Source organism: Xiphias gladius, chromosome 4 (genome assembly GCF_016859285.1).
Source record: "Xiphias gladius isolate SHS-SW01 ecotype Sanya breed wild chromosome 4, ASM1685928v1, whole genome shotgun sequence".
NCBI classification, from domain to species: domain Eukaryota; kingdom Metazoa; phylum Chordata; class Actinopteri; order Istiophoriformes; family Xiphiidae; genus Xiphias; species Xiphias gladius.
The window spans coordinates 1,692,524-1,703,915 of record NC_053403.1 but is presented as its reverse complement, the minus strand read 5'-3'; the positions used below and the strand labels follow the sequence as shown (position 1 = coordinate 1,703,915).

Genomic DNA, 11,392 nt, shown 5'->3' with positions numbered 1-11,392 from the left:
CCTTGGTTCCGACCCTCTTCCCCCACCGCTGCCCAAAAAAGACCAATTTGTGAGGTTCCTGGTGATTGGCCCTCAAAGCACCGCACAAAGGAAACAAGAAAAAGCTGCGTTCAGCTGCCGACAATTCCAGTTGCAGGCAGGTGGGCGAGTCAGCCCTGGGCTCGAATAATATTAATAAAAATGCTGATGAAAAAAAACGGAATGAATATTACGGCCCTTTCTTTTTAAGCTTAATCAGCAGCAGTTTGCATTATTTTCTGTTTGCATGAAACCGTTCAATTGGACGATTTGTTGGATACAAACTAAAACCACTGGAAACGACAGCGGAACACAGATGAGCATAAATCACTCACTGCGCGAGAGGGGAAAGGAAGTTTTAGCCCGTGTCCTGTTAACCTGTGGGCCTCTGTGCAAACGTGATGACAGAAACAAAGAAAAGGTTTTGTTTTTTTAAACATTAAAATGAAAGTAATGAAAACAAATACGTGTGTAGAACTCCTCAGATCACCCAGTCAGTGCTTGTACCTTCAGTACAGCTGATGAAGCCAGAGCTTTTATAATTATTCAGTGTTTTAACTGCGGTTCGGGCTTCTCCTCTGTCTCCGTGGAAAGCACCGAGCGGCTCATGTCACCGAATTTGCCGCCGGTCACTTCAAAGCTGCGTCCGGCGTGAGAACCGTGTCGGCTGACCGGGGCGGATTTACGGCCTGCGGAGCTGTTCCCAGACCTGTCAGCCTTTAATCCTCCATTCAGCTGGAAGTGATGCCGTTTTCTTCTCTGGGAGGATTTAACGGGTGCAACAGTGATTTCTGCGTTTAAATCAACTGCAAGATGAAGGCGAAGAGCAGGAGGGAGTGGATTAATGTATGTGTGTGTGTGTGTGTGTGTGTGTGTGTGTGTGTGTGTGTGTGTGTGTGTGTGTGTGTGTGTGTGTGTGTGTGTGTGTGTGTGTGTGTGTGTGTGTGTGTGTGTGTGGACTTTCCCAACTTGGGAATGCAGTCTGGTTACTCATGGACACGTTACAGTAAAGAATCTGAGGTGAAAAAACCTCAGGAGGTTGTTTTCCAGATTAAGTGAATCACGCTGAGAAAACAGCCTCACTGCGAGATCCATTTAGCACTTCTGGTGCTTTCGACCAAATAATCTGATCTTCCTCTGCCAATGCAGTTTGCCCGGTTGCCTCGCAGACGTCGCTGGTCATATTTTAACCTTTTTTTTCTGAGCACTTTCTGGGGTCAACATGGTTCCTTAAAGTGCTCAGGAAAAAAAAAAGGGGGGCGGATTCGACAATCGCGACAAAAACTCCAACTGCACATGTGCTGCGATAGAAAGCTCCAGAACGCCTGCTAAATGGACCATGTGGTGGGATTGTTTTCTCAGCTGCTGTCAGCTAATTTAAATCCCGTTTCCCGGCGTAGCAGTGCTGAGTGCCTTGCTCAAGGGCCGTTTAAAGGAACACTGCAGTGTTTCAACCCCATTTACAACAAACCTCTTGCGCTCTGCCTCACGGGCCACCGGTGAGCAAACCGAGCTGCCGAGTTTCAGAGATCTGTGTGTATTTTTTCCATCATTCCTTCATTCGCCGGGCTCCAGGCCACTGGATCTCTGCCCGCGTCTCAGATTTGTCCGGGGATTCAGACACCGTTGCAGGTCTGGTGTGGTGGTGTGCTCAGCGGTGACAGAGGGACGGCTGCACTGTGATCGGCCAAATGAAAGAAAGAACAGCTTGAGATTCGGCATACTTCTCTAATGGACATAAAGAAACATCACCTGTACCCGTCAGCCACACGCTGCGGCTTCCGCGTTTGACTGGAGATGAAGATACTCGTCCCACGCAGCTAAAAAAATAAACCCAGCGTCGGACTAAATAATGAATAAAATTGTCAGGGTGGCCACGAAAACATACCCAGTCAACTGTCCGCCCTGTCTAATCCATCACATCAGGTCTTACTGTTGTTAGTAAAAGTTTGAAATGCATCTGCACTGCGTTACCACACAAAGATACCGCAACGCTACAAAGATTAGCGCAGACGGACACAAGTGTCAACAGTCTGCCGCGGAAATGGATAGAAACCAGGAACGGGAGGGAAAAAAATAGACACAAGGATCTCGTTGGAACGTGTTCTAGCGGTTACGGTGCGAACCACACTAGCGGCGACATGTCATACCCCTGTCTCTGTTTCCCGGCTCTCGCTGCACTGTCGGCTGTCAAAGAAAAGCAAAAAGAAATGATTAGTAGTCAGAGGAGTAGTTTGATGTTTTGCGAAATATGCGTTTTCACTCTTGTTGAGAGTTGTTTCGATAAAACTGGAATCATTTTCAAAGTCTGTGTGTTAACAACGCAGTTGGCGCTAGCAGCTGGTTAGCGTAGCTTAGCATAAAGAGCGGAATGCAGCTAGCCTGGCTCGGCCCATAGCTTAAATATGCACCTACCAGCACCTATAAAACTCGCTAATTAATGCGTTTGTCTGTCAAATGCCTGAACAGAAATGTAAAGATGGACTCCAGTCTTTATGCTAAGCTAAGCTAACAGCCATCGGGCCTTTAGTTTCCTTACTCAGCGCACAGATATAAGAGTGATATCGACGTTCTCGAGCGTAGTTTTCCCAAAAAGTTGCACCATTCCTTTGAGGAAATATATAAATAACAAAGACACTGGAAGCTCTTGTCCAGTTCCTAGTGGGAAAAAAAAACACACACACACACACACACACCAGTACAGCAGCACTGGTCATTACAGCGGCAATGTTGTTATCATCTTTATTTGTAGAAAGACACACGGGGAATCGCAGATTTCTGGTGGAAAAAAATTCAGTGACAGTTTACGTGTAAAACCACAGGTAATAGAAAACAAAGTGGATCAAATACGGTCGAGTTTCAGTCAGTACAATATTCAAATCACCATCGCTGTTATTATGTTAATCTTCACTCCAGTTCGCACCGGTCTGAACACGCAACTGGCGGAGGCCCGCAGAGACACAGTTCGGGACCAGATTCTCTTCAAAAGCGCGTCCGTTCCTGTTGGTCGGGTTAAACATCATTGGACTGTTCATCTCGGAGCCTTTGGTTCATCCGCATTTGGTCGCGTGGTTCGTGTCTGAGGAAGGTTTCAAAGGATAAACCTGGTGTTTTTTCCAGGAAAAAGACGGAAACCAAGTCTGTCTCCCGACACTTTCTGACTCTTGGCCTCAGGTCCACTGGTTCCTTCGGAGGATGTACATCTTTAAAAACACCTCACATTTACAAAGTTTCATGTTTAAAAAGTCCCAGTAATTTTCTTAATACAGCTGCTCACTGCAGTTTTTATTAATGAGGAGGAAACAGTTCATTTGTTGGGGACTATTTTCTGTGGCGGAATAATCCACACGTGGCGCTGGAGTGAGTATCAGTGGCAACAGGACATTGGGTTTTTAATGGAGCTCTGAGGCTCAGAGGAGTAAGATACATCAGGCTGTGATACACACACACACACACACACACACACACACACACACACGGTACTAGATGACATTCAGTGTTGGTTTTGACCTTTTAATGGGATTTGATTTAATATCGCCAGACTTATCAAAGCCAAACAATAATAAATATGTAGGTTGTGCAGGTTTTACCTTCATGGCAGCAAACCTCCAATAAGAGTGAGGTCCAATTTTGTCCAAGCGGAGTAAATCTTATACGGGAACAAAACAAGAGCTGATATTGGTAGAACGTGTTAAAACGGATCAATAAATCTGAATAGAAAGAAGAAAGACGACAAACTAAGCCACACACTTCTTTCCTCTGGGCAGAGGTTTTGAGAACGATCAGTCACTTTTTACTCAGCAGGTGAAAACAGTCAAAAACATCTCAGAGGTTAACAGGTTAACTGAACGGGTCGCTCGGGTCGAGGGTTAAAGCCCGTGGCTGAAACTGGGTTCGTAAGTATCTGGTTCACTGGTGACAAAAGAGCTTTCCGGGTCGGTCAGAGGTTAGTCGGCAGCCGGGTCAGTCAGAAAGCTCCGACCTCGGTCCCCCACGGTCTGTAGGGTTTACTGCTGCTGCTGTGAGCTGTCTGCGAGGAGGAGGAGGAGGAGGAGGAGGAGGACATGGGAGGACTGGTGGTGGCAGCGGAGGTGAAGGAGGAGGGAGGGAGGACGGTGAAAGCACCGGGGAGGGCGATGGGAAACGAGGCCGAGAGGGAGAGGAGCGAGGCGGAGAGAGGGGCCGGGGCGCAGGGGAGCACGAGACAGGAGGAAGAGGAGGAGGAGGAGGAGGAGGAGGAGGAGGAGGTGAAGTCTGCGTGGGAGGAATAGGAGGACGCCACGCTGCGCTGCGATAGCTCGGCCAGCCTTTGGGGGGCTCCACCTCCTCCAGCATCTGGAGAAACAGGAAGCCCGCTCAGTCCGTACGGCGCGGCGGCGGCTGGTAGTTGTCGAAACGCAGCCGCAGTGGCCACGGCAGTGGCTGCAGCGGCCCAGTGCTGAGGGTGGAAGGGGTGGGGTAAAGGGAGGGGCTGCTGGTGGTGGGGATGCGGAGAATGGGAGGCGGCTGTCAGGGCGGCGGCGTCGCGTTGCGAGGCGCAGGACGTGAGGTGGGAGAGGAGGCGGGAGCGCAGGGGGTCGCTGGAGTCCAGGCCCTCCACGGCGCTCAGGTAGCGGGAGACCTCCGTCACACACTCCCTGAAGCCCAGAGACAGGAAGTCCAGGGCCAGAGCGTGGGCGTCGAAATAACCTACAGACACAGGGAGAGACGTCGTTTCCGTAACCACGGGCCGAAGAAAACAATATGATGAGCTTTTGGAGCGCGACTCTGCAAACATGAGAGGAAATGTGTAAAAAACGCAACAGGTCAGCGAAGTAGTAGGACAGAATTAAAAGCTAATCTACAAAAACAAGGCAGGTCTCCAGCCTGAACCAGGAGACAGTCAGAGACAACTGGTCTCAGGCTACGACCCGGAGTGTGTGTGTGGGGGGGGGGGGCCTGTTCGCTCTGTGCCTGCGTGACAGGAAGTAACCACTGAGACCAAGGCTCATGCCACTGTCTGTCACTATCTGACGAAAAAAAAAAAAAAATAATCGATAACCGACACCATGAAATTCAGCTTTTCAGCTCATCGTGTCGCTGCCGGAAGAAGAACAGAAAACGAGGTGGGAAGAACGAAGAGAGGTGGCGCGAAGCGGGAGAATCGGACAGTATCACCAGGTGGCGCCCGCCAACCGGTAAAGCGCCCGGTGACGGGTGGCTGTCCTCATCCACGCTCTGTTCCTACAGCAACGATGCAGAAGTGGACCGAAGCCGCCACCTGGTCGGGACTGGGACCTCAGCCCGGTCAGTCTCTGTCCCGGGGCTCTCAACGTCCCGCGCGCTTTGTGTCAGTGAAGCCAAATACAGAACTTGGCTGTTGCTGCCCGGCGATTTTTTCTTGAGTCGCGACCAGTGAGCTGAAGGCGAGGAGCGAAAAGGAGAACCAGCCCGTGAGTGGGTACCCGAGGCCGCTGCGCGGTAGAACTGTCGGAGACCTGACGCTGCAAAAACTCTGTGCTGTGTGCGGGATACGTCTGCAGGCTTTGTTGTCTGATGCTCCGAGGTACAAAAGAAAGATTTATTTTTTTTTGGGGGGGGGGCACGCTGTGTCCCTTATCAGGCAGGAGTTGCTGTGTGTGGTGTTTACCTTTCCCTCCCGTGGCCTGCAGCATCTTCAGGTGGTCCACAGTCATCTGGAGGATTTCTGCCTTCTCCAGTTTAGCCGAACCCTGATTGAAAACAGACCCAGCGTTAGAGCGGGACACCGGCGCAAGTCCGCGCTGTGTTCCGCAGCTCTCGATCGGGAAAGTAGCGCCTTCCCCGCCGCAGACGCTCGGCTGAACACGGGGACAAAAAGCCATTAAACCGAGGCGTCTACGTGTTGCAGGACGGCCGGTTCTCTGTGGAGCGTGCTGTGCATCCGCTGGCTTATTTATACATTTTTCAGGAAGCGATAGAGGAGAAAGGGGGGTTTGACGGAAGTCGACGCACTGATCGCGCTTTACGGCGTCAGGCCGAATCCGCCGGAGCCACTGGTCCGCAAGGAAAGAAACGTTTGACTCTGCTTCTGGCCGATTACTGCCGCGGTCAATAATCAGTAATCAGGCCGAGGTGATCCTTCACTACATCAGGCACCAAGAACCAATATCGCTTCGTGACACTTCGACATTGCTGTTTACCAAGCGCCGCTTTAGCACTTTTGGGACGACGAGTTCATGTCCCGCTCCAGTCCCCGATTTTATGTGAACTGTGACGACAAACGACAAAAAGGAGTCACAGAACGTTTAGTTTTACAGCTGTGCCCGATGTGAACCTTGACAGGCGACATCATTTATTACACTGATCGAAGCTTGGATTATTGCATTCGTGGTTAGATTCTGTAATACCGACTTTGGCCAACTTGGCGAGAAAAGACTGGCAAACACGACGGCTCTCCGACGTGAGTGGCTACTGAAATCCGTCGCTCCGCTGCGGCGCTGGCGTGACGGACGCGAGCCCACCGAACAGCCACAGACGGGCCGCGGTGCTTGGCCAGGGGACAGTAGCCACTAATTAGCATGAGGGGAAGACCGAACCAGGAAACGAGAGGTGCGACTAAATGATACAGGGGAAGAAAAAAAAAACAAAAAACGCTGAACGCCGCTTGTGAGGCGCAGACGTACCTGACAGGTTGCTGAGCGTCGGTTTAGACGGGGACTATTGGTTGCTTCAGAGTCAGTTTAGCACAAACCACCAGAGTCTCACCTGCTTGTCGAACGCTGTGGGGACGAGTCTCCGTAGCTCCGACAGGCTGTTGTTGATCCTGTCCCTGCGTCGCTTCTCAATGATCTGACGAATAAGAGAGCAGAATGAAAAACCCGACCTGTTTCCGAGCCGTAAAATCCTTACACATGATGCCAGCGTCGGCACGGTTCCGTCGATATAAATCATGTCTTTTACCCCTCTGCGTTTTTTCCTCGCCATCACTTGAGTGGTCGTAGTCGGGGATCCACATCTTATGAAGGATGCCTTCATGTGCCTGGGGAAAGCGATTAAATACACATTAAATGGCCACAAAGCCTGAATTTGAACCGTTTATTTATCAGAGACATGCATCCGGGAGAAAAGTGGAGAAAGGCTTGAGTCCCGGTTTTGAAAGTGCCCTGACGACAGCTCAAGAGAAATATTCTCCTGACTCCGGAGTGATCCCGGCTGCCACGAAAGTGGACCAACAACCAAGCTGGACGTGAGCGGGAGAAAATCTCCGGTTGTTGGTGGGAAGGACCGGGGAACCCATCCGGCCTCGGAACCTGAACGTGAACCTCAATGTGTGGACGTGTTTTAGGGAGTTGTAGGGGAAACAAACAGCTATTTTAAGACGCAAATATTGAATTTCTGAATTTTTGTCTTTTTTTTTTCTTTGTAATTCCAGACATGATACCCAATTGTCCCCAGCACCTGCCGCGAGTGTTTCGAACGATCGGCAGCGAAAGCCTTTCGGTGTCATGTCGGGGGCGAACTGCCGACTCGTTTCTAAGGATAGACGACCCCTTGCCGCGCTGAAAATGACCTCATTTCCTCCTCCGCTCGGACGACCCATCGACCCGAAGCGCAACAATCGGCACCGCGTCAACGCAGGCCTTCCGACCCGATCCGTCCCGGTTCGCTGATGTTACGGTGCGTTGCTACAACCTGCCCGGGAGAATCTAAAATAGTCTCGGATGAGCTCCGCCTCCACCAAACCGCAACAGGAAAACGTTACTTACACCTTCATGTGTCCGCGATAATAAGAATTACCTCGTGATATGACAGAGGAAACCCACCGGCCCATTTTTCTGCATCAGGAGAACTGGAACTTCTGCTACTTTAGGCACATTTCTCTGATAAAACACGTGTATTTTGACTGTAACGAACGCATTTTCGGTACCGGACTTGTCCACTGCTGTGCCGCCTCTTTGATTTTATCAACACGGTGCCTTTCTTTCACCACTGCCGTCCACCTGCGTCCGCCGAGGACACCCCCGCTCTCTGGAGGTTGCCGAAAGGGGATTGTGGGAAAGGTAGGAAGGTCGGCAATTAAAGCCGTAGCAGAGGAGGCGGGTCGAGGAAAGGAAATGACCCGTAAAACGTCAGTATCAGGACCAGCTCGGGTCGGATTTCACCCCGAAACATGAAAAACATGAAAACGCCAGACGTGGCATTTGGGCAGCGCGAGGTTTTGGGGACACGCAGCGCAGAAGCTCCGGGGCCCGTCTGTTACGCTCAACTCAAGCGTTTCGCCTCCCTTTTCAAAGCGGGACGGGCAGCTTCAGTTTGCAAAATGACCCCGCTGGACATTTTACAGATATTAAGCGTGAAGCCGAAACGACTAAGTCCGTTTAACACAAGATTATTATGCGACGATTTTGGTAAGGGAGGAATTGTTGTGTCGTTTTCTTTCCAAGCCCAAAAACCTTCTCAAATGCGAGGATTTGCGGTCGTTTTTTTCTCCGCTGGTGTGAAATGGATGTAACGTTGTTCTCATCTGCGTCCGGGCCAAACACGACGTCTGGAAGTTCGGGCCTCGGGCGTGGGGAGACAGTTTTTAAAAACTGTCCGTCACAGTCTAAAAACGACGGTCTTCAGGAGCAGTGGTGCCCTGACCCGCACTCGGGGCTTTTCTTTGACGTGCCGCCGGTAACCCTGGTCCCAGATCGGTTTAAAGTCTGACAGCACGAGGTACTGGTACTTTAAATCACCTCGATCCTTTATCGAGCGATTCGCGGCTGCGAACCGTGAGTTATAATCTGAACATTTTGAAACCGCCTCACAAAGAACATTAGGATTCAAGGTCTTTGTCCGCAGACTTGTTTCCGTGAATTTAACCAGAGATGGAAGTTCAAGATGAACAAGGGGAAAGTTCAGCGCGTTGTTTTACATTATAGTCAAATGCCACATTAGCGCAGACGGATTTAAACCGCGGCCCCGGAGGCGTTAGGCGCCGGACGGAACAGGGTTTTTCCGCCTCACTCACCCTGGATAAATGTTCTCACTGCCCACATCGATGGTCTCCTCCACCTCACTTTCCGCCGAGCTGCTGTCCTCGCACGGCCGCTTCATGGTGCATGGGCGGCGGGGAGCGCCGGCCGTCAGACCCCGGGACGGGACGCGCAGGTGCGGAGGTCAAGTCCAAGGTAAAAGAGGCGGGAAGAGGGGGAAAAAAAAAGAAGATGAAGAAAAGGGAGAGGAAGAGGCTTCTCTGCTCCGGTGGTGTATGTTAGGATTAAAACAGAAAGGCAGTCCAAAGGTGGAGGTGCTCCGAGGGACGGTGAGGGACGCGACCGCTCCTGGGTCCGGCTGAGGAATACCGGCCTCACGGGAGTACGCCAGGAAAGGCGGAGTGGGGCTCTGGGTCTGTTTAATCCAGGATCCGATGGAGGTTCGGGTTTCTTCCCAGGAAGCAAAACCCGGAGACACTAAAGTTTGGGGATGTTAATGATTAGTGATTGATGATCCCTCTACAAAAAAAAAAAAAAGTCCGATATCAGCAAAGAAAGGAAGTCAGTCAAAAACAAAAAAAAAAGTCCTGAAAAGGTTCGGTGTTAAATAATTTCACCGGAGCTCCGGCAGTTGTTTTTCCCGCGGTGTGAGTCCGGTAAATAGTCCGAGACAGGTGGCCTGTGAGGCGGCTGCAGACTGGACTGGTGACCGGTGTGTAATCCTCCTTCTCCTGCTCCTCCTCCTCCTCCTCCTCCTCTGCTGCTGCTGGAGCTTTCCCACGGAGCCTGGAAAGTACACACACACACATGCACACACACACACACACACACACACACACTCACTCACTCACTCGGTGGTGGAGCCGCCCACGTGCACTCAAACACAAGTTTGAGATGGAAGATTTCTGCAGTCTCGGCAGGGCTGGTCCTTCTCTCCTGATAATACCGCCTGTCTGGTTCAGACGGAGTGTGTGAGTGTGTGTGTGTGTGTCAGACAGACAAGTGCATGGGAATGAGGCCACTTCTTACAGTCAAAAATGAGTCATTATATAAGGCAGTAGGTTTCCAGACCGGCCTGCTGCAGTGAGGCTGAACACACACACACACACACACACACACGGTGGGATTCATCCCACTGAAATCAGCCTTGAGGTTCTGCTCTAACTCCTTGCAGGCCCTGCTCTCCTCTGTCCCGAATCTGCTGTCCGCCGACTGGAGCCAGGCCGGCCGAGCTCCGCTTCACTCGGCTCCTCGCCGACTCGTCTGACGCGCCGTGGGCCCGTGACCTCCTCTAGTCCGCTCCGCTCTGCTGTGGCTCCGCTTGGCCCAAAGCTCACCCGCCGAAACTGGAGGTCGCCAGCCGCTCGGGCTCTGTGAACCTCGAGAAAACGAGAGGGCTGTGCCCACGGCTTTTATTCCAGCCGGGGTCCGGTGACGCGTGTCACGTTGTTTACTGAAAACGACTGATTGGGGCTTTACACACCTGAACAAGCCTGCGAATGTCCTGCAGGAGAGACCATCTGAAAATGCCCACTTTTTACCTCCATAAGGAGCCTGTCCTCTCCCCAAGACCCCCGGCTCTTCACTCCGCCTGCAGGTGTGGACATTCAGACCCGCTACTCATAAGCACTTTTGCCTTCTTTCCGAGCATCACCTGGATCTGAATCCCACATCTGAATCCCACGCGCTCGGGTTTGTGCCGATTTCGCTGAAAACTAGTTTGGGAAACCATAAGGTGGGTCCTGCCCCATTACCTCATCTGGAGGCCTCTGCGTCCAGACCTGGTTCCAAGACCTTCATCTTTTTACTCGTGTGCTCGTTTTCTCTTTTTCTATATTCCTAAACTAACACGTTTAATCGCATCTCCATACAGCAAAATGGGGGCCAGGGAGCATTTCAGCACAGAAAAACCCCACACGCTGAAGCCGACTAACAGTCCCGGGACAGTCCAGCAGACAGTCTCTGACCCCGGACCCCCCCGGGCAGATCAATCCAGCCGTGGCCAGAATGTCTGAGGGGCCTCGGAGGGTCTTAAAGAACAGAGGCCTGGCAGGTAATCTGTCCAACTTGACCTTTCGACTGTTGTACGTTTTTTAGGGGACGTCTCTGACCTACACACATCAGGAGCGAAGAAAACGATTCTGTTAGAGCGGAGGACTGAGGGCTGGGAGAGCCGGTTCCTCTTGCTATTGAGAGGCCGATTTCCCCGGAGCCTTTGTTTTTATAATTCGATTGCAGGCGTTAATTTTGTTTCATCCGTGTTTTATTTTATTATTATTTTTCTCGACGTCGCAGCGGTGGACAGGTCGTCCGTTCTGAGTGTAGAGAAACAGAGACGGAGACAGAAATAGCAGAAAGTAGAGTGACACAATGTCGTGTGTGTGTGTGTCAGTTGTTCCCACAGCTTCTGGCTCTGTGTGCTGAAACCCAATCAT

General features: G+C 51.4%; 1 protein-coding gene across 1 annotated transcript; it reads right to left on the bottom strand.

Annotated features, from left to right (window-relative positions):
- Positions 1-2,746: 2,746 nt before the first annotated feature.
- Positions 2,747-9,715, bottom strand: hey2 (hes-related family bHLH transcription factor with YRPW motif 2). The gene is made up of 5 exons (XM_040125123.1): positions 8,993-9,715; positions 6,940-7,018; positions 6,745-6,828; positions 5,648-5,729; positions 2,747-4,707 (listed from the first exon to the last, which is right to left on the bottom strand). The coding sequence occupies exons 1-5, from the start codon at positions 9,076-9,078 to the stop codon at positions 3,986-3,988; spliced, it is 1,053 nt and encodes a 350-aa protein (XP_039981057.1). The 5' UTR covers positions 9,079-9,715; the 3' UTR covers positions 2,747-3,985.
- Positions 9,716-11,392: the final 1,677 nt, after the last annotated feature.